This window comes from Lepidochelys kempii, chromosome 13 (assembly GCF_965140265.1).
Source record: "Lepidochelys kempii isolate rLepKem1 chromosome 13, rLepKem1.hap2, whole genome shotgun sequence".
In the NCBI taxonomy this organism is placed as follows: Eukaryota; Metazoa; Chordata; order Testudines; family Cheloniidae; genus Lepidochelys; species Lepidochelys kempii.
In genome coordinates, this window is record NC_133268.1 from 6,329,236 (window position 1) to 6,352,736 (window position 23,501).

Sequence of the window (23,501 nt, forward strand, 5' to 3'; positions counted from 1 at the left end):
GCATGAATTGACCCTTAGAGACAAATGGGGAATTCACACCTGCCACAGCACTAGAGCCAGCAGAGGAACCGAGAAGAGGAACCTCTGCTATTTAGGGGCCGGTGGGGGCTAGTTCAGCCCATATGGGGCATTACAACAGCTCACAATTGCCAATGCATTAGACACCCACCCACCCCTACCTTCCTATATTACCAACCCTCTGTGCCAGTCTTTTTTGTAGGAGGCCATTCTGGCTCTGCATTTTACACCAGGGACAGTCCCTGCAGGCCTGGGTGGCAGCTTTGCAGCTACAGAGCAATCATGAATCAGTCCCCAAGACTATTGGGATCCTTCCATCTGACAGAGATGGCATGAGACCCATTTTGCCAGATTCCTGTGAATTAAACTACCCAACAGAAGTCACTGCTGGAAGAAGATGGTGATCTATGGCTGTTGCTAACTACCCCCTGCAACGACAACACTGGGAAATGTGTAAAAAAAGGAACACTTTTTTGAACAGGCAAATTATGATTTTTTTTAACGAATAAGAACAATTCTTAGTGGCAATAATGCACTGTTGGGTAGAATCTATGTCTGTCCATTTCTTACAGTGGCTGAAGGCAAGAGGCAAAGCTGAATATTTCATCCTAATGCACCTAAGGCAGGGTGTTATCTCTTTACAACACACCCCCCATTGTGTCCCCTTGTCTAATCAGCTAATTGATATACCGTGGTGCTGGCTCTATATGGTACATATTCCAGGGTTAATGTCACACACAAAGCCAATTAAATGCCTGATTGGATGAAGTAGTCACAGTCAAGTGACCTGTTACTAGCCAATCAGGGTTCAGGAATTCTAAATGTCATTATAGTATGTACATTAATTCCCTACTAAAAAGATTAAGCATTTAACCTATGACTGCTGGTTCTGATGAGATATAGAAAATCTTTTGCACTCATGGGAGGATACCAAATTGAACTACTGTGAAATGAGGAGTATTCTCCAGTTTCCATTTCAAAGGCACAGCCTGATAGCACAATGGCAGCATTGCCGCGTTTCACAGCTCCTTCCAGTTAGTTAAAATTGATCAAAATATGACAGCGTGCATTACTTCAAAGGGGAGATTAATTTGTTTTGTAGAATACAAATTGACTTTGAGCCAGCTCTCCCAACCCCCTGCTTCTCATGCACCCCTTCTCCAATCCAGAGGGCTGTCATGGAGAAAAAACTGCTTAGCAGCCATGCTTTTTGATCTCCTCCTGTAAGCAGCAACGCTGTTTATTTACCCCTTTGAAACACAGATTCTTCTGAACTTTCCCTGCTGTCTTCCGAGCTTGTGGTTTCAGGAAAGAGAACTGTGTTCGTGTGCAGTGTTTCTGCCTGCCATTCCTTTGGGTGTAAGTGAGGCATATGAATGATTTCCCCACCTTGTCACCCAGGGAGGAGGAGGAACAGTGGCCATTTGAGAACGGTGGCACCTCTCATCATGCTGCTTCACTGGGGCCTGCAGCTAGCTCACGCGGACACAACGACCATCCCCCAATATTTTAAGCCGTTGCCAAAGTTCCATTGCTGGGTGCCCAGCTGCGTGCAGCGTGCACCCGGGAAAAGAGGCTCTACTTCAGATGTGACTACGAGGAGTAGACTAGATGCATCCATTAGACGAGTTCTGTGTACAAAGCTAGTATAATATATCCTAATAGCTGGAGATGGCAAAAGGCCTTTGGACGCTCAAGGCTACCCCCTGCAAGTGAGGGAGAAAATAATGGCTATTATGCTACATTTAATCTTGGGCATTGCTGGTACATTTTGGCAACTGGTTTGTGGGTAAAAAATAAATACCAATTGTACTCTGAGCTCCTATGCCGTTAGGCACCTTTCTCTTGCTGTAGCTGATCCCACTTCCTAAGGATTTGGTACCAGCCACAGTTTTGGACATAGCGTGTTTGGGATGGAGCAATACTTTGTACGTAGGAGAGTGTATGCGCCAGGGGCGTGGAGTAAAGGGATGGGAGGAGGCTATGATGGCCAGCTATAAGACTAGCTGGATACACTGACTGCGGTTATGTGCACAGTGCTGGTAAAAACATGCCCAAAATGCACATAGTTTTGCACTGACTGTTCTGAAAATCTAGACGTAAAGCACTAACCATTTATGGATTTTACCTTAAACTAATATATTAGCATTGAAAAGAGCTAAATATGTGGGGGGAGGGCAGTGCTTCTGATGGGGAGGGGACTACCTTCCTTCCCCGTGCTATCCCAGTGGATGTACCCAGGTGAACAAATACATGGAAAACACCAGAGGCAGCTGGGGTGATGAAGTGACTCTGAGATTGAACATTAAAAGCCTTGCAACAGGCTGTGAATTTGTAATTCATCGTTTGCTCCTCTCTTCCAGCTCGCTGCATTAGAGAGACAAGTGTTCGATTTCCTGGGATATCAATGGGCTCCTATTCTAGCCAATTTCCTCCACATCATCATCGTTATCCTTGGCCTCTTCGGGACTATTCAGTATAGGCCACGCTACATAGTGGTGGTAAGTAACGTTTGTTTTCTTCCATGCTACAGTTACCCAGCCAAGTCCATGATCGGGTCTTGTGGGCACTGGGTTAAGGCTGGAACCAATCCACTCATGCACAGATATTCAACCATCAGGGATTTTTATCCACACAGAACCATAGAATTGTACGACTTGAAGGAACCTCGAGAGGTCATCTAGTCCAGTCTCCTGCACTCATGGCAGGACTAAGTATTATCTAGAACATCCCGGGCAGGTGTTTGTTTAACCTGTACCTGTCTGTGCTGCTTTAAAGAGCACACTATTTATTCTACTCTTTACTATATTTACTCAGCACTTTTGGAAGAGATTAAATCATATGTATTATTTGTATGACAGTAGCAGCTACAGGCCCCAACTGAGACTGGAGTCCCATAGTGTTGAGTGGTATACAGACACATAGTAAGAGAGCATCTCTTCCACTGAGACTTAACCATCATTCTAAAAAGACAGGGCAGACAAAGGGCTGGAGAAAGGAAGCATTATTTTCTCCATTTTACAGATGGGAAAGCTGAGGCACAGAGAGTTTAAAAGTGACTTGTCCAAGGTCACACAGGGAGTCTGCAGCAGAACTGGGTGCTGACCCAGATACAGAGCTGGGTACTGACTGTCTATAACTGGACATGATCCCAGGTCTCCTGAGTCCCAATCTTGTGTCTTAATCACAAGATCATTGAGGACTTCAGTAACTGAGCCAGAGGTAATGGATCTATTACAGAAGTGGATGGGCGAGGCTGTGTGGCCTGCAATGTGCAGGTCTTACTAGATGATCACAGTGCTCCCTTCTGACCTTAAAAGTCTGTGAGATCATCTCTTTTTGATAAGTAGATGCTCAAGTTTGAGACTCATGAGGATCTGCAATGCTGCCTTGGTTATACTAGCCGGTCAGTTTTCATGGTCAGTGACCACTGGATCTTTTCAGAAGCCTCCTGGAATGGAATGTTCATTTTCTGGCTCTGCTCATTGTTGGTGAGAAACCATGTTTGACTGGAACATGTTTTTTGAAAACCAACATTCAGAAATATTTTTAGATACTTAGAATCACATTCTGATGCCAGCAAGCACCTCTCTTTACAGGATCTACTGCCTTATAATTGACCTAAATGCTCTATGATTCATGTTCCCCTTCAGCTCTGCTTTATCACTGTCAGTTATTGGACAGATAAAAGCCTCAATGACAGGGACTATGCCTTTAATAATAAACTTCTGCCAGCTGGCAGGTTTTTTGGCAGGAGACAGTTTGCAGTCACCTCTCTCTGTGGAAGCTGACAAGATGGAGATCAGGTTGTGACTCTCGGGCTGTCTGACAACCTCCTAGCCTCATACTGGGGCCCTCTAGCACAAGTGTACCTGTTGACGTGGGTGAAAGACCATTAAGCACTGGAACAGAAAATGTCAGGAGAAGTTCATTTAAAAGGGTCTGAATAGTATTTTTCTGAGGAATTTGGGATTTTTCTACAGACATTGTCCTTATTCAGTTTCCCGACGTGTTGACGGCTTTCAGACTTCATTCAAAGTCAACCCAATCAACTAACAAACTTCCCGGAACACACAAAAATGCATTCTGGTCACACTTGATATGTAGAGTTACCAGCTGCATAGAAAGCTTAGCTGAGGACATTTCTTGAGTCAGGATAAGTAGGAGTCCAGCAGAGCAGGGCTTTCCAGCCACAGGTCAGTAAGACAGATACAGTGGGTTCACTGAGTTTGCCTCACTTTCTACTTCACACACCTGAGACCAGCTGTTCCTCTTCCCTTAGGATGCTAGGTTTTGCTGCACCATTTCCTCCAAGCCTCTGCTCCCATGCCTCTAATTCAGGGATTCTCAAACTGGGGGTCATGAGGTTATTACATGGGGGGTCACAAGCTGTCAGCCTCCACCTCAAACCCCGCTTTGCCTCCAGCATTTATAATGGTGTTAAATATATGAAAAAGTGTTTTTCATGTATAAGGAGGCGGGGGGGGGGTCGCACTCAGGCTTGCTGTGTGAAAGAGGTCATCAGTACAAAAGTCTGAGAACCACTGCTCTAATTGCTGATCTGGTGCCCAAGGGAAGGGACCCACAGGCTGCTGGCTGGCTGGCAGAGTTTGTTTCTTTCATTTATGTATTTCTAAGCGTGTTTGTGTCACTCATCTCCATAACAACTATACCCTTCAGAGGAGCAGGTCACGGGAATTAGAAAGGAGGCCCATGGCACTTGCTCTTTGGTCTAAAAAAGTGCCCAGGTTATTTGTCTGGTGGTGTTTTGAAATTGAGACGTCATCTGGATCTCAGCTGGAGCCCTGAGGAGCCATCCATTCCTCCCAACTTTTTGCCTTATTCTGCCCTCAAAGGCCTCACGCTGCAAGCCCCTGAATAGCAGCCGCTATCTTCAAGCTGAGGAGAGATGAATCTGACTTGCTCCAAAGTCTGTAATTTCTCCTTAGTAGGCTGCTGTAAGAGAACCCTGAGGCGCCTTAACCCATCCTACCACTTGCTATGTGAGAACTGAACACCCCTGCCCTACAAGGGGAGCCGGAGCCAGCAGGGGCCTGATGTTAAAATGTTATTGGGTCTGACAAACCTAGCTTAGCCAGCTGAAAACTCAGGGCCAGATCCTCAGCTGGTGTTTATCAGCACAGCCCCACTGCCACCAATGAGATGCATAGATTGATCCCAGCTGAGGGAGCCTTCACTGGGAATAGGGGGGCGGTGTTGCATTAACATGCCATGCTGCAGAGCAGGACAGATGCAGCCTGCTGCCTATGAACCCTGCTTTTGGGAACCAGATAAGAACATCCATAACCACCAGAGACCTATAGCTTCATTGAAATCTAGTCAAATGCCCCGAAGAGCAGAAAGCGATTTGGGGCATTTGACTGTCTCCAGCCGTATCACATGCAAAGCATGCTAGCTTCCCAGAGCACTCCCATGTTCATTAATTCTCTTCCCCCCTGCCCTTTCCTTTCTAGTATGCCATCTGGACTGCAATTTGGGTCACCTGGAACATCTTCATCATCTGCTTTTACTTGGAGGTGGGAGGACTCTCAAAGGTGAGTAGGAATGTGAGCCTGGCTGGTTGGAGAACAGCCTGTGCATCAAAGGACATGGAAGGGAACCTGCTGGGGAACACAGTGTGGGACAGGGGACTTCCCACAAGAAAATGCTGTCTGCTCTCTTGATGATTAAAATTGAAGAGGAAAAAGGGGAAGTGTGCTGTCTTCTTGCATAGACTAATGCAGCCTGATGCTTAGGGGCTCTCTGGGGGAGAGACACATGTTGCAAGCATTGTTACTATTTTGTAAAAAGTACATAATAAATAATAAAAACAAGGTCCAATTTCTTGGAGTCCCCTAGCAGAAGTGTCAATGGTGGTTTGATTCCCCCCCGCCGCCATCAGCAGTCCCTGCACATAATGGATCAAATAATATTTCAAACTGAAGGTGGGAAAGAGACCTTGGGGAAAGGTGCAGGGGGGACCATTGCATGAGAGGGGGTTAATTCCTAGCCTGAGTTCAGAGGCAACTCTGGGAGGCTGTGAGCTAATTAGGTTGCAGCTGAGCTTGTTGAGGGTTCATAACACTTTTTAGAAGAAGGGCACATTGCTCTGAGGGGAGAGAAATAGGGGTTTATTCTGATCAGACTCCAAAGCAGGGAGTTCTGGGGAATCATTAGCACTGCCCTGTACTGTTTGCATTTCTGAGTTTGCTCTAGGGAAGGAATACATTTAGGGACTCTAGCCCAGTTGGTGTTGAGCTGGGTTAAAGCAAACTCCTTGCAATAACTCGCTCAGTGGGGTTTCTCTCTTTTCTTTCTACCCTTAGCCCTGCTAATGGCCTTCAGACAGTTTAGGAACAGGGACACCATGTTCCCAATTACATCTCTCTGGAGAGTTCAGTAAAACCCCTTCTGTGTCCTATATGAAGAGTAAAGCTGAAGGAAGCCAGGTAGATCCATTGTGGTACCTCCATACATGTGGTAACCTAGGTGACTGCTTATCAAAAGCTAGGCACTTCCCTGCCTCAGGTTCTCCATCTAAAAATAGAAATAATAATAGGTGCCCACTGCAGGGATGTTGTGGGGATTAAATTAGTGAATATTTGCAAAGTTCTTTGAAGATGAAAGATGCTAAATATTATTGTCTGCTGCATAAGGACAGAGTCAGAAATACTGGCAATTGGAGCCAGCTCCTAACCCGAGCCTGGGCTGTAAGCAGTGAATTTCTAATGAATATTGCTGTAGCTTAATTAGTTCAAAGTGGTTAGAGGAGCTTGGTTCACTTTACAACACTTTACATTTGACCTGAATTCTCAGGTCATGTGTCTAAATTACAGACATTAACTGGAACTGCTCTACGTTTCATCGGGTTTATGTTAACGTAGTGAGTGGACACAAAAAGCCCGTTGCAGATAGGAGAAACCTTCATTTCCTAATTCCCCAACTAATCTCTATTTTCTGAAGTAGCCATAGAAACTCATTGAGAGGGAGCTCTCGCCTGGACCAGTGATTACCATTGGTCCAAAGTATAACTTCAACACTGGCTGCAATCAGTTAGATAAAAGGATCTAGTTTTGGTTAGTAACAGTCTAAAAGCACCTTTCTGGAAACAGTAAAACTCAGATCAAACTGTCCCTTTGTTGGTTCACTGACTGACTCTCGTGTTTTCTAGTAGCCTGTCTCAGATGTACTTTTGCTATCCTTGACCTGTTTTACGTTATCTGAGTTTTACTGTTTTGGGAAAAATATTCTGCAATACAAACAGGATAATACGAACGCCATTCTGCCACCTGTCAATGAGCTTTAACCCACTATCTTTGTCTCACAGGACACTTTAGCAAAGCTTGCAACTTTATCTGATTCTGTTTCTACTGCTACCAATCTTTATTTAGCCAATGGGACTACTCAGATAAGTGGGGGACTGTTTGTGTGAATAAGAGTTTATAGATTTGGGCTGCACTGCATAACACCTATTGTCTCCTGGTGGATTCTCCCTTGGAGCTGTAACAGAGTTGCCACCGTGGAGTGGGTGGCAACTGGCAAAAATAAAAAATGTTGATGGTTTCACCAAAGAGCACAATAATTTACAGCTGAGCTCTGATTTTTTTCATAAATTGTTTTTGTTTGAAAAAATGCCATTTTGCTCTTTTTTTTTTTTTTTTTTAATTTTGAGAAACTGCTTGCATCCCAGGAATGGCAAACTGTGTCTATAAACAAACAAATGAGAGATCTTGTCGACGGGATGCTTGTGGAAATGAATTCTGGGATTTCAGTAGAATTTTGGGTGTGCTTCGTGGTTTAAAGGAGGAGACTTTAAAGATGCATTGTCCCAGAATCTCTTTCTCTCCAGAGACCTCGCTAAATGGGGACTCTACTATCCTGTGTGAACAAGATGGATAAGTGCACCTAGCAGTTGTCTACGCACACATTTTGCACTAGTTTAGGGTATGTCTACGCTGGAGCTGGAGGTGTAGTTTCCAGCTCAAGAGACAGACCCACACTAGCTCTGATTGGCCTAGCACACTAAAAATAGGCATGTAGCTGCAGCAGTACAAGGGTCTAGCCACCCATGTACCTTGGGTCTCAAATGGGATTATAGTTGGGGTGGCTAGCCCCGCCCGCAGCTTGTGCTGCCATAGCTACGCTTCCACTTTTAGCCGTCTAGTTTGATCAGAGCTGGTACACATATGTCTACTCAAGCTGGAAATTACATCTTGCAGCTCCATTGTAGACAAACCCGAAGTTTAAACTGGTGCAAACCCCTGGATGGACTCCCTTATTTCAGTATAGCTGAAACCTGTTCCGAAGGGCTTAACTACACAGATAAACTTTAACGGTATGTGACTATGAAACTATTTAGTTGAACGAGTACAAATCCCTGTGAGGATGCTATTCTATCCCTTTGAGTTGTTAGGGTGGCTTTGTTTTGTTTTGCTTTTAAGCTTATTGTTAATTGATTGTGAACAGGTTTAAGTTAAACTCAAATAAACCACTCTAAAACTGAAATCAGTGTGTCCATGCAGGACTTTACACTGATCTAACTAAATTGATATAGGTTTGTATGTAGGCAAGGTTAATCGACCTAAGTTTAACTGAAATAAACTTAGTTTAAACTGAAATCAAAGTGTCCACAACGCCTTTTTGCAGCAGTTTGACTAAGTCGGTTCAAAGTCACATCTAAACTGATGCAACTCTGCATGTGGACAGGCTTCTATCCTGGCCTATATGGGAAACACCACATCCTCCTGCACCTCCACAGGCCTGACCCAAAGCTCACTGAAGTCTGTGGAAAGGCTCCTATTGACTTGAATGGGCTTCAGCTCAGTCCCCATAAGAACTGTCTGTATTCAGGAGAGCGCCCAGCGCTGTGAGGTCATTGGATGAACCACCTCTGGAAGATGGCAAGAGCATTGCAGTATCAGCCATTTGCTGAGGAACACTGTATGGTGATACCACAGTAGGGCAGGTATCCCTGCATGCGTGTACCTGAGGGGGGATTCCTGTCCCTACGGCTGTCTTTCAAGGTGAGCCCCTATAAGATATATGGGGCAGGGTGTGGAAGCCATGTAGCATTTCTGACCACCCCAGTGCTTCTCCTTTTCATTTCTGGCAATGATGTATTGTCAGATGCCTGGCTGATATAGCTGTGTCAGCAGCTGGTTAATTTATAATGACAAAATGCAGCAAGGGCAGCGAGCTAGAAAGAGTGGAGTTTGTTAAAATGGCAGCTGGTAATGACAGCCCTCTACAGTTCAGACAGGTGATGACTCCAGTGGGGAGACAAGGAGGAAAAGAACCTTGATTGGTTCTGCTTTAGCAAGTTTAATATATGCCTGGAGAGGTGAAAATATGAGCAACAAGGAAACTGCTACATGTCTTTGTGGCAGAGAAAGTCATTGTTGTATATTCTTTATGTGGTCTGGTGAATAGATTTGATTTTGGGAAGGTGCGGCGAGAGCGGAGGGTGGTTGAGAGGGGCAGAGAAACAGAGAAGAGAAAGTACCCAGCTGTTGTGCATTGTTTATAGAACAGTATATTTGTACCGTTAAATGTTCTGCAGTCCCCACCGTTGAACATTATTTGTAGAACACCAGCAAGTTTGTAGGCGCCTGTTTGTTTCTGTGAATTATGGGGGAAGGTCGTCTTCCTCTGGGGCTGCATCTACACTATGAGCGTGATTCTCTTGCACAGACGTACTTGCACTGGCTCAAGCAGCAGAAGTGATGGCACCGGCGAGCCACCCTGAGTGTGTACCCATGGGCTTAGGCCATGTTTGTTCTCGGTGCAGCCAGCCCATGCTAGTATTTTTAGCATGCTAGCTCAAATGCATGCTAGTGAGTGTGTCTGTGGGAGCCAAGAACCACATGTCTAGCTCACAGAGTAGACGAAACCACACTCTCTGGTAAGTGTTTTGACACCCGTGTCTCCTCAGCTCAAAACAAGACCCTGTCTCTTTCCTTCCTTCCTTCCCCTTTGTCTTTTAGTCTCCTTTCACGGAGCATATTTCTAGAGTAGCCCTTACATCCTAGTGTTGACCAAGAAAATGCTAAAATATCATCAGAACAGCCAGTCTCGCAATGTCTCCAGTTAAATTCTGCAAGCCACCTGAAAAGATGAGAAGCATCGGAAATGTCTAATGTTAGCCCACATGCAACCTCCAAACCTTCTGAGGTTCTCTTTTTGATACTTTATCTACGAAGGTTCAAAACATTAGAGAAAAGATCGGTGGCTATAAATTGTAGCAAAAGTGCTGCTAATATCCCTGAGCCATTTAAGCCCAGATTTCCAAAACCATAGGCATAATTGCACATGCAAAAATCCATGCATATTTTTTACCCATTTTGCATGTGCAGTTGCAATAAACACGCATTTAACAAGTCATTTGGGCATGTGATTAGTGAATGGGTGCATGATTGCAGTAACTGTGTGTGCAAAAGCATACAGGCAGTTCCAAATATCTAGACCCAGATGTTGCATCTGGAGTTAAACTGAACCCTCTTCATTTCCTTTTTTCCTACACTCATCTGACACCAAATCAAGATGAGTTATTTTTGTCCAAAAGGAAAATTCTCTCCTGAGTATTTTACATTTGTTCCTTATTCTTTGAACCAGAAAATCAGTTTGACAATTGTGATTATTCTTTTTTACTCCTTGTCATTTTTCATATTTTGATATCTTTTCTTCGTAGAATAAAAGGAATGAAATATTGTCCGCCAGAACTTCATTAGGTGGACAGCAGACAAATGGATTGGCAGACAAAGGTCTAATAAAGCATTTCCTGCTACCTTGCAATGATCTTTTGAAAGGTCTTTGTAAAGCAGGTCCAGCTGTGCCAGTTTTTTTTATGACCATGCTTTGGTCAGACAAGAAACATGGAAGACCTGGAACTGAAATGTTGCTTTTCATCTTCAGCAATGTGACGTTGATGTGCTTCCTTGCAGGTTTGGTGCAGGCTCCTGGCTGTCTCTGCTCGCTGTTCAGAGCATGCTTGCAGTATCATGGTGACATACTGTTTCTCTGAGTGCTTTGTACAGCTGCTCTATATCACTGCAATTGGTGGAACTCCTGAGATTCCACTTCCAGACTGCTGCTTCTCTTCCTCCTGACTTTCCACATTCTCCCTCTTCTTTCTGCCTAGGCATCAATCTAGCTCGCGAGTTATAATACTTGCATCACCATGGTATCTTGGCTACAGATCCAAATATCACAATAAACTTCTAGATCCACTTGCTGGGCATGAAGACACAGCTCATTTACACAAGCACACTGTTTAGGTTGGTGGGAAATGCGAATCTAAATTAATAATTACAATCCGGCTGCTAAAATGTACATGTCTCTGTCTATTCAGCTGCCACATTGATTATTCATCATATGCTCAGGACACTGAAACATGTTTGAGAGGCAGTTAGTGTCTGGGCTTTACCTTTAAACCTGCCTCTGTTCATTCTTTTCATCTGGAAACTGTTCGTCGTGGTACGGTGATTTTTAAATTTTCCCACCCAGGCCTGACCTTCGGCCTTAACTCTCTACCAACACTGTTCTGATCACCTGATTTATAGGGGCATAATTTGGGTTAGACATCATGGAAGTTATTTGCATTCAAGAAGAGAATAGGTAGAGCTGCTCTGGGATAGCTCTGGTACTGAGCAAATGTTATCAGCTGGAGGTGAGAGGAAACGCACTGTTGATAATAATTACTCCCCCACTCCTCCTCCTCAATTCAGAGAATAGAAATCCATTACTTGGCCTTTAATTACTACAGCATTGTGAACAGACAACATGAGTCTAAGCAATGATAAAAGTAATTCCCTTGCTGCCTCAGTGAGATGCAGGCACTTAGCAGGCACTGCTAGGAGATAAGAATTATTGTTCCCCTTTTTGATGATACATCTTTCCAACTTAAAAGAGGCAAAATTATTCAGCCATCAAACTCTGAGGGCTTGTGTGGCTGGGCTGAACTTGCTTTGAGAGCCATTACTGCTGCTTTTTAATGAAAGGGGGAGCGGGGTTCAGAAGGCAGCTGGTGAACAAAGAAACATAGTGGTCTCTGATGATCTTTACTTTTCCAAAGCTGATTCTGTGGGTGCTAGGTGTGGGGGATTGCCTCTAATATAAAGGCATAGGAGATGTAACAGGAAAAACTCATACTGTATTAGATTTTTAGGGTTTTTTCTCTCCCCACAGCACCACCATAGTGCTGGAGAATTGCAAATAGACAGCAACAAGGTCCAGTGACAGTTTAAATTGAAATGTGAGCCTGGCTGGCCTTCAGCGGGCTCTCGAGAGGGTGCTCGTATCACCACTTCTCTCATATTTCTTTTCAGATTGAAGGCTAAGGAGGTAGCAGTAACCCTTTAAATAGCCACCTGTCAAGAAATGGAGAGAGTGTAGAGATACACCGATCTCTGTTCCTCACTGAAATAACTGGGAACTGAGAAGTATTTCCCAACACATCTCCCACTTCTAGTTACCTTTACTTTTGCAATTTTTCTTGAAATGCACCTGCTTTCTGGAATACTTCTGTCTCTGTTTCTGAAGTTATTTCCTGATTCCTGTTCTTTTGCCCTGTTTTTAATGAGCTGCTTCTGTCATTTTCATATAATGCTAATTAAATGCCCCTTTGGTTTTTTAGTGTTGCAATAAGGAAAACAAAATGTTAGCAGACTGCAGTAGGAGTCCAGGGATTCTTCTTAGCAAACAGAGGTCAATAAAATGTTAGCCTTAAATGCCTTTTTACAATGCTTGGTCACCGCAGGTACCAGGGGCACCAGTAAAAAATGGCATTGATCTCAGTGTGCTGAGAAAACAACACCTCCATTCCTGTCCCTTACCCCAAAACACTGGTGGCAAAATGTCTCATCACCTTTTCAGAATGATGTGTGCAAAACGTCACTCGCATCTGCTTACACAAGGCCACTCTCAATCACAGTATGTGTAAGCATAATGGTCATTAGGCTGATCATTTGTGCGTGCGAGTGACTGCCTGCTTCACTCGAATGTGCAAGTGTGCCCATGTTTTCCCAAGAAACTCTTTAAAAACGGGGGGGGATGGGGGGAGGAGTTGTCTCTCTAGGAACCACTCAACTTCGTCACTGTCGTTTCTGCTTTCTGGTAGCATAAACTCTGCTTGTGCTTGCAGCGGAGGCTATTTGTGTGCCATAGCACCGAGCACTTTGACTTTGTATTTAGCATTCTTCTACCTGCCTAATTCCTTGCCATATCTGACATCTGTTCTGCCGCTTATCTAGGCTCAGTTCAAAATGAGGCTTGCTGATGTCTGGTGACTAAAAGTCCATCTCCTGCAGCAGAGGGAAGCAAGAGCCGACTCTGTGAGGATTTCCAAAGGGGAGGAAAGCTGTCCCATTGTTTTTTCTCTTGCCAGCTCTCTCGAGGCAGTCTACCCTCTGTGGAATCCGAGCACAGGGACGCAGCTGGAGGGGGCTCTTCACATTAGTCAGGCAAAAGGCTGACAGAGACCCCTGGGGGCAGACTCAGCTGGGGAATGGGGAGAGAGTGACGCCCTGGAGACAAGGCCCTGTGGGGCAGTGAGGCTGTTTGAATCACTTTGTATCTGTGGCAATAAAGGCAAGCCCTGAGCAAAGGAGCTGGAGCTGAGTCCTTGTCTGGAGTATGGTTTTGCTTTTTTTCCAGCTGGCGGATCTGCCCACTAGCTTGGGGTCGGGGAAGAAGAGGGTTGAGGGGAAGTCCAGCAGCGGCTTGGGCAGGCTGGCTGGCTCTCTCTGAAGGGGGAACTTTTTACAGGACATAATCATGTGTCCCGGGGACTGTATAAGATAGGAGGTGAGTGTCGGGGAGCAGCAAGCTTGAGGAAAACTGCATAACTCTAAGGAGGGGGAGAACATATGCATGCAGTCTGTGGGGGAACAACACTCCCGTTGGAGAGAGCAGACCAGCGACTCTCCCACCAAAATCCAGCAGCTTCCAGAGGCTGCAGGGGAGGGAAATTGGTTACTAGACGCTTCTCCGCAGATGTCCCTCAGCACAGAACCTGTGACACCCAGCACCTTACGTTAGCTTTGTTACCCCATAGCTGCCAATCTGATTATTTCCCCACCCCCCACCCCTTCCAAAATGCAGAGGATCCTGTGTAAGCTCTACTGTTAATGGAGTTTTCTCTGTTTTCTTTCTTTTAATATTGGGGCTGCTTCAGTGTGGGTAGCACACCACAGCTTCGCACCTTCCTCCGTCCCCTGCAAAGCACATCCCGTCTTTTGCAGTGCTCATGTCAGGAACTTGGCAGCTGTCTTTTTCTGACTTCATTGTTCATGTCTCCCAAGATGTGCTTCCCAGAACACTTAGTAAAAAGTTTTGGAGCTGTTATTGGGTGCGAGCTTGTTGGGGGCTTGCAGGCTAGTCTACATAGGATTCCTAATGGGGTGGTTGGCTTCTCAGGACTTGGGAACTAGGAATTAATGCTATACATGAGCTTCGGCTTAGGAAAATTAAAGTCTATGTCAGGTAGCCTAACAAAATCTGTCCTTGTTCAAACATTAGCAGAATTCAGATCAGCTCCACTTGCAAGCCCACTTTGCTACTTGGGATGCGCCTGGATCCAGACTCTGATTTTTGCTATTTCCCCCTACCCCATCGTCTGTCTCAGTCTAGGACCAATGGCCCAGCAGCCAGTCCCAAATGCTTTAGAGGAAAGTACAAGAAGCCCTGTATTTATTGTTGGACTTACACTGTAAATTCTGTGTTTATTCCTATAGTGAAGAGGTCTTTAGATTCTAGGACAGGCACATATAAATCCTTCCACCCCTCTCCTATCGGCTGCTAGAACCAAAAGGTATTGTTGAGTCTACATCAAAGTGACATGGAAGGTCTGTTGGGGTCCCAGTGGCACTGGGCACTTAGCACTTCCCCACAAAGTATTGCTACCATTATCTTTTCATCCCCTGCTCTCCCAACAATGCTAAGTTTGTCTTTCATCAATTGCAGGGAAATTTAAGCTAGAAGCCCCAAAACAATACCCCAGGGGTTGCAGCTGTGATTCCAGGTTACTCAGGTATCCTTTTTCCCAAAGGAAGGGGGATTTGTTATTGTTGGAAGTGCCACCTCCTCATTGCCTGTCGAACCCTTGAACTACCCATGCTGCGTTTCACCGCGTGACACTCAGAACTGCATGTTTTAGTGCACTGAACCAGCGAAGCTGCGGGAAGCAAAGTAAAAGGTAGCTTGGGAGGCAGAGATGATGTGGAGTTCTTGGGCGAGTGTTAATTACTAAGCTATTGATCACAGTGGAGGTCAGTTTGTCAGAGTAATTTGACCCAAGAGGTTGATAGTGACTGAGGTCAATAGAAGACCCAGAAGTGCAATAAATCTGAATACTGAGGTGGAAATTGACAGATGGAGCTGGGAGGGGAATTTATTAGATACTTTAATTTCCTCTTTGCCGTCAACTGTAAATGTGTGTGTTCAAAAATGTTTTTCATTATTACTTCAGCTGTAGATCCTAATTCTACTCTTGCCAGGTGGATATGTTCTGACGTGATTCTGTGAGTAGACTCAGTGCTCCATATTTATTCCCCTTCTGTGGCTTCTATGGCAAATTTACCCAGTTTACAAATCTAAATCCCATGCCATGCTATGAAATTGACCTCTTGGTGTAAACCATTGTCAGGAACTTTTCCCTTGAACCAACGTTGGAAATAGTTTAATTGCTAGTGTGGATGATCTATTTTTTTCACACACAAAGAACAAAAGAATGGCTATACTGGGTCAGACCAAAGATCGATCTAGCCCAGTATCCTGTCTTTCGACAGCGGCCAATGCCAGGTGCCCCAGAGGGAATTAACAGAACAGGTAATCATCAAGTGACCAATGCTCTGTTGCCCATTCCCAGCTTCTGGCAAATAGAGGCTAGGAACACCAACCTGGCTCATAGCCATTGATGGACCTATCCTCCATGAGCTTATCTAGTTCTTTTTTGAACCCTGTTATAGTCTTGATCTTCACAAAATCCTCTGGCAAGGAGTTCCACAGGTGGACTGGGTGTTGTGTGAAAAAATACTTCCTTTTGTCTGTTTTAAACCTGTTGCTTATTAATTTCATTTGGTGATCCCTAGTTCTTGTGTTATATAAGGAGTAAATAACACTTCCTTATTTACTTTCTCCACACCAGTCATGATTTTATAGACCTCTATCAAATCCCCCCTTAGTCGTCTCTTTTTCCAAGCAGAAAAGTCCCAATCTTATTAATCTCTCCTCATATGGAAGCCGTTCCATACCCCTAATAATTTTTGTTGCCCTTTTCTGAACCTTTTCCAGTTCCCATATATCTTTTTTGAGATGGGGCAAGCATATCTGCACGCAGTATTCAAGATGTGGGCGTACCATGGATTTATTGAGACAATATGATATTTTCTGTCTTATTATCTATCCCCTTCTTAATGATTCATAACATTCTATTTGCTTTTTTGATGGCCGCTGCACATTGAGTGGATGTTTTCAGAGAACTATCCACAATGACTCCAAGATCTCTTTCTTGAGTGGTAACTGCTAATTTAGACCCCATCATTTATATGTATAACTGGGATTATGTATTCCAATGTGCATTACTTTGCATTTATCAACGTAGAATTTCATCAGCCAGTTTGTTGCCCACTCACACAGTTTTAAGGGATCCTTTTGTAGCTCCTCGCAGTCTGCTTGGGACTTAACTATCTTGAGTAGTTTTGTCTCACTTGTAAATTTTGCCACCTCACTGTTTACCCCTTTTTCCAGATCATTTATGAATATGTTGAATAGGACTGGCCCCAGTACAGACCCCTGGGGGACACCATATTTACCCTTCTCCATTCTGAAAACTGACCATTTATTCCTATCCTTTTGTTTCCTATCTTTTAACCAGGTACCAATCCACAGGTGGACCTTCCCTCTTATCTCATGACAGCTTACTTTCTTAAGAGCCTTTGGTGAGGGACCTTGTCAAAGGCTTTCTGAAAATCTAAGTACACTATATCCACTGGATCCCCCTTGTCCATATGCTTGTTGACCCCTGCAAAGAATTCTAGTAGATTGGTGAGGCATTTCCCTTTACAAAAACCATGTGGACTCTTCCCCAACAAATTCTGTTCATCCTATGTGTCTGACAATTTTGTTCTTTACTATAGTTTCAATGGCTCAGGTTTGAGAATCTCCCTCACATCCTCAGCTGTGAAGACCGATGCAAAGAATTTATTTTGTTTCTCCACAATGGCCTTATCATCCTTGAGTGCTCCTTTTGCATCTCAATTGTCCAGTGGCCTCATTGATTGTTTCACAGGCTTCCTGCTTCTGATGTACTTTAAGAAAGTTTTTGCTATTACTTTTTCAGTCTTTTGCTAGCTGTTCTTCAAATTCTTTTTTGGCCTTCCTAATTATATTTTTATACTTCATTTTACAGAGTTTATTCGCCTTTCTATTTTCCTCACTAGGATTTAACTTCCATGTTTTAAAGGATACCTTTTTGTCTCTCACTGCTTCTTTTACTTTGTTGTTTAGGCATGGTGGCACTTTTTTAGTTCTCTTACTATGTTGTTTTAATTTGTGGTATACATTTAAGTTGAGCCTCTATTATGGTGTCTTTAAAAAGTTTCCATGCATCTTGAAGGGATTTCACTTTTGGCGCTGTACCTTTTAATTTCTGTTTAACTAACTTCGTCATTTTTGTGTAGTCCCCGTTTTTGAAATTAAGTGCTATAGTGTTGAGCCTCTATCATGTTTTCCTTACAACAGGGATGTTAAATTTAATTTTATTATGGTCACTATTACCAAGTGGTCCAACTATATTCACCTCTTGGACCAGATCCTGTGCTCCACTTAGGACTAAATCAAGAATTGCCTCTCCTCTTGTGGGTTCCAGGACTAGCTGCTCCAAGAAGCCGGCATTTAAGGTGTCAGGAAACTTTATCTCTGCATCCCGTCCTGAGGTGACATGTACCCAATCAATATGGGGGCAGTTGAAATCCCCCATTATTATTGAGTTTTTAAAAATTTTATAGCCTCCCTAATCTCCCTGCGCAACCATTTACCTCCATATCAGCAACATATCGTAGTTTAAAGGAAAGCAGCAAGAAAGAACAAACGTGGAGTCTGTCTCCATAATAGAGGAGTGTGTCCTTGTGTGTCCATGACAAGCTGCAGCAACTCTGGGAACAAAATGGCTGCTGTCTCTGACTACTGTCAGAGTTCTTAGCAAAGTAAAGATGTTGTATGCAGTAGACAAAGTCACCATAATTTGGTATTCGTGTAAACCACTGCAGACAAGATGAACCACTTCCAGCGCCATTCCAGAAAGTGTTCTTGGGACTTGTTGTTGACAATAATATTTAACAATGGATCAATTTCCTAATGTGGATGGAACTTTTAAGAGAGCTCATTCTGGTCCAGGTGCAATGAAGGTGCACCAGCTCTGTGTTGAGAAAATGTGTTGAGAATGTTCTTGTTCCTAATGCAACCACATCTGTAATAGTCAATAATGAAGTATAATTAGAGAGATTAGAATAAACTGTACAGTGGTATATTAAGTATGAAAAAAATCTCCAGGATGCCTTGCTCTAAAAGTTTATAACCTACTCCAAGAACCCATCATGTTTTGACATATTATATTTATATGAATCTAAGATAACTTGCAAATTTAGTGTGTTCCCTCTATCCTGATATTTGCAGATATTCCAAATTTCTTGACAGCTCTTTTCTCCTCCAGGCACCACTAGCCACATGGTCTTGAGTCCCCAAACTAGTCTAGGTGCCTATAAAGTGTCTTTCTGTTGTGGCCTTGCAATATGGTGTGTTGAAGCTACCTCACGCTCATGACTGCATCTAGACATCACCATGTTAAGGTGGGACTGATTGGCACATTGTTGCAGCATTGTGTCCCATTGGCAGGCCTTAGTCCAGTTCTTACTGATTTATCAGCTTGTTTGAAAAATGCTTCTAAACACCTTTTGATCCTCTTAGTGCTCACTGAAGGTGAGTTTTTTCAGAAGCTGTCAGCACTCGCCTCGGAAGGCTCCCATTGACTTTAATGGTCAGGTTTTTTTTAATGGCCAATTTTTAAGGCAACACTAAGCATTTTTGCAAGTCTCCCCCCCCTAAATGGGACTAATGAGTTAATTCCTCTGTAAATGAAGATTTTTTTGCATCTTTTTTTTCTCCCCAGGACAGCGAACTTTTGACCTTTAATATCTCCCAGCATCAGTCATGGTGGAGTGAAAATGGCCCTGGCTGCATAAGGAAGGAGGCGTCCATGGCTGGCATAAAGGGATTGGACAGCCATTCTTACATCTCTGTGATTGGTTGTGCTCTAGAGTATCAGTACATTGAGGTCATGCACAGCTCGGTCCAAATTCTGGTAGCGGTGAGTACTTCTGGTCTCCAACAAAGAGTAAAACCATCCAAGTAGAATGTTAGTAGGTAGCACAAAGGGAATGGTTGTTTTTTAACTCTGTGTTCTCTCCTAAATATCTACAAGACATTTTTTTAAAAATAGAAATCAACACCAGCAGCCTAGCACTTACCATAACAAGCCACGTACCTCTACAATAACAAATCAATGACTGGGGAAGGGAAACACATTTTGGTAAGGAAAGAGACCTAGCTTTTTGTATTTCCAATAGTCGCTTGTGATATTTGAGGGGTATGTGTGTGTGTGCGTGTGTGAGCTGACAGAAAGGATTTGGGGAGGGGAGATCTGTGTTTCCCTTTGAAGATCATATCCTCCTTCAGAAAACAAAACAACTTTTGATAGATCCAGAAAGCGGCACGTTTTTTTCCTGCTGACACCAATGATTTGTATTAAGTTTCCATCAAACATTGCCTCATTGGAGTCTTTCACAGGCATTTTTAAAATATACTGCAGGAATGTGTTGTCCTTAATATTCCCTATTAATTAATTGTTTCTCATTTGCATGTGAAATTAATTGAAACAAAAGGTCCATTATCATCTTTATTTCCACTGGTGCTCACGCATTTTGTAGTTGCATCACATCTTTTTAATCTGCTTTGCTTTTTTAGTTTAGTGGCTTTAAATACATACGGGTTCTACTCCAGCTGGGAACTGTGCTTTAACCCATTGGGGGGGCTTCAAATGACAGGTTTGACTGCACCTGACATTGGCTTGTATGCATGAGAAAGGAGGATGTGAGAAATGTTACTGCATTCGTGCTGGAACACAGTGCATACTTCAAGAGAATATGGCCCTTTTATGAAGGACTGTTAGTCTGAATGTTACTCGTGGATGTTTTACTGCCCAGTGTTCTCATGGTAGTTCCCAGCACTGCCATAAAGAAAACCAAAGCTTTGTTTCTTAGTTTATTGTTTTCCAAGCTAACCAATGATAGGTGTGCTCTGGAGGCTGAATGTTGAACCCTTGAGAGAGTAGAAGTGTCATACCTCACTTAATAGCATTCCCTCTGGCTGACTAAAGAAACATCAAAGTCCTCCCAGTGGGCAGACTTAAGGGGAAGGGCTCAGTCAACAAATGGCAGGACCTGGACCTATGTTATGCTTAGGATTGGCTCTGGTTTTATAGAATCCTGATAACTTAGGCATGAGGCCCCAAGATAGATTGCTGCAACAAAACACAGCAGGCAGGGTTACAACCCCTGCCTCTGGGCTGGGTATACTGATACTTTTTAACTTTTTTTTACAGGCACTGCAAGTTCATGTAGTGATTTGTAAATGTGTAAGGCAGCATGGGTTCAGAGTGAGTGTTCTCAGCTTGCGAGATGGAGAGAGGAAATTGATTGAGGCTGGGCAAGAAATTAATGGGTTTGGGGCAAATATTTATAAGTTGTTTCCCCCATTCCCTCCTCGGGATGTAAACCATAGAAGATTCCTATCCTACTTTTGTGCATCCTGGGCCCTGACACTGGGATATAAGCTCAAGCACGCGTGTGTACAGAAGTCCCTACAGTTCCTGCTCGGGATTTCCTGATGTATATGGTGAGTTTCTGTAAAAGGGACATACCTTTCCTGTAGTAAAGGTGGAATGTTAAAGCGCCAGGCCTATATCTCCCTTAAGTGCTCATATAATCTTACTGGACATTAGACAGATTTCCCTTGCAGACAGAGCAGAAAGGAAACCTTAAAGGGCTTTTCATTATTTCAATCAGGTCCTGCCTGAAAATAGCCAACTACTGCTAGTCCTTTCCCTGTTTAGTCTCTGAGGACCAAACTCTTTGATCCTTGCCAATAGTTTTGCTATTCTCTTTATCTCATTTTCAGGCAGATTTTATTATAAGCTGCTGTCCCTCCCAGAATGCTTTGCAGGCCTCAGTGCTGCAGACAGACAGTAAATATATTTTTTTTTGTATTATTGATCATGTCTCCCGAAGAACAGGGAGATGCAGCAAAGGCTCTGACCTCGTTCCTTCCTTGTCTGTCAGGCATCTATGAGAAATTGAATGCTCAGTACCTCAAAGCAGTGGGGTGAGGAATGCAAAGCCTCCTCTCCTGTGTTTGTGGGTTTTGTTCAGCAGCTTTAAAATTATCTGTTTCAGCTTCAGTGTTATGAAATTGATATCTTGTTAACAAATAAGACGTGACCACGTGTCCAATCCTCCAGAGATAATTATTCCTCAGGAGCACTGAGGCACAGTAACATTGCTGTGTGCTCCCCCGGAGGGAAGGTTGATTCATCCCAGAAAACATCCCTCCCTCATTAAATTTGACCTTATTATGAAAAAAAAAAATGTTCCGTGCAAACCAGTGGGCTGTAATAGCAGCTGTGGAGCTGCCCTGAGCCCTGCTCACAGGATAAAAAGGTCAAATCCCCTGTGTAGCTGCTCTTCATAAACGCCATCTTTACTCGGGATGAATTTCACTCCGGCTGAGTGAATGCCATAGAAGCGTTCCTGAATGGCTCTGCTAATGTACTATGTCCCTGACTCCTGACTGTGTCGCCCAGCTCTTCCAATCCCGGGCCTCTGTTGGGGGGGGAACCATCAAAGACCTGATTCTGATCTCATTTGTGGCAAATTCTGCTGGGCGAACTCCATGATGTTAATAGAGTTGCTTCTAACTTTATCCGGAGTGAATGAGGTCAGCATCCACACCAAAGACTGTCAGTTGTGATTGTTTCTTCATCTACACAAATATCTGTTAGGGCCTAATTTAAGAATCCATCAGACTCCTTTTCAAATGTCATTCAGTCAGGATTTGAAGCCATGTCTCTTGAAAGTGAAAAGGGCGTAGATACTATCATGACAGAACCAATACTGGATTATATGACAGAAAAGTGGGGCTATACCTTTAATCCCAACCAACCCACTGAAATACACCAGAACAAAGGACATTGTGAAGGGACATAGTGGAGAGAGATGCTTAATGGAAGCATACATCTTAAGCAGTGACTGTATACTGACATAGGCAGGTTAGTTAATTTACCGTCAGTGTGCTGCCTGCCTATACCAACCCCAACAAAAAATGCAGCAGAAATAATTTTTATCCTACTTATCTGCAAAAGAAAATTTGCTTTGTTTTCCAATTTAGCAAATGTCCACAGTACAACTCCCCAACTTGCCAGGCAGCAGTTGGAGGTTCATTTTCTGTTTTAAATACCTGGCCTAATTTTGATCTGTCCATATGGCAGCGGGGAGGGATGGGCTTTTTCCAAAGGTCCATGGCATGGGATGGAGGCTGGAAATGTCTCCTAACAGAGAGAATTTTCAGCCTGCCTGTCCGCTGCTTTCATTCAAAATGACAGCTTGGAAGGTTCCCAAGAAAATGGCAAAGCAAAGGTTGACAGCAGATGTTACAGTGAAAAGCAAGTCAAGACATGTTTTGCTGTTGGCATGTGTTACATTTTTGCTGATAATAATTGCATCCTGAGAGCAAAAAAGGTCAGAAAATCAAACTCTGTTGGTTGTTGCTTTGGATATCTGATCACAATCCTTTTTTCTCCAGCCAGCAAGAGCTTTCCGGAAACTCAAGAAGGATCGAGAAATTAATGTCTTCCCTCTTCCCTCCTACCTCCCCCAGCCCATATTTGTGAGAGGGCAAACATGCTCAACTCACTCTCAAGCTAGAAATGAAACCTACAGTACTTCTGTCTCATGGAGAAAAGTGATGGGGACTTAGCAGAGACTCTGTGCTCTGCTGCTCTTGTCACAAGCAAGGATGAAAGGGAGGGTTTGAATGTAGCTTTGAATAGTTCATGCCCCTAGGGCAGAACTTTGCAAAAGGGGGTGGGGTGAGGCTTGCTCTAGTTTTCCAGCTTCATTGGGCATTCTACCCTCCCTTGTCTTTCCTCCTGCTCCTTGTAGTCTATGATAAATTTGAGTTACTACTTTTACAAATAACAGGTTCATTACTCAAATGGCTACTTAAGAAAATTTTATTCGGGTTGAATTTGAGATTAGGTCTCCCTGTGTATCCAACCAAACATTTTAATCAAGAACCATGCTCATCCACAAGTGAAAAATACTGAGCAAATAAATGGGTATAAAGAATAGAGCAATCCACAAAGCGGATGTATTCAG

General features: G+C 43.6%; 1 protein-coding gene across 2 annotated transcripts in view; it reads left to right on the forward strand.

The window, feature by feature from the left end:
* Nucleotides 1-23,501, forward strand: part of NKAIN4 (sodium/potassium transporting ATPase interacting 4) — an 82,320-nt gene that overhangs the window by 37,955 nt on the left and 20,864 nt on the right. For both annotated transcript variants that reach the window (XM_073308701.1, XM_073308702.1), the window contains exons 2-4: nt 2,382-2,519; nt 5,493-5,573; nt 19,181-19,378. In XM_073308701.1, coding sequence (XP_073164802.1) covers nt 2,382-2,519; nt 5,493-5,573; nt 19,181-19,378 — 417 coding nt within the window. The remainder of the gene's footprint in view (nt 1-2,381; nt 2,520-5,492; nt 5,574-19,180; nt 19,379-23,501) is intronic.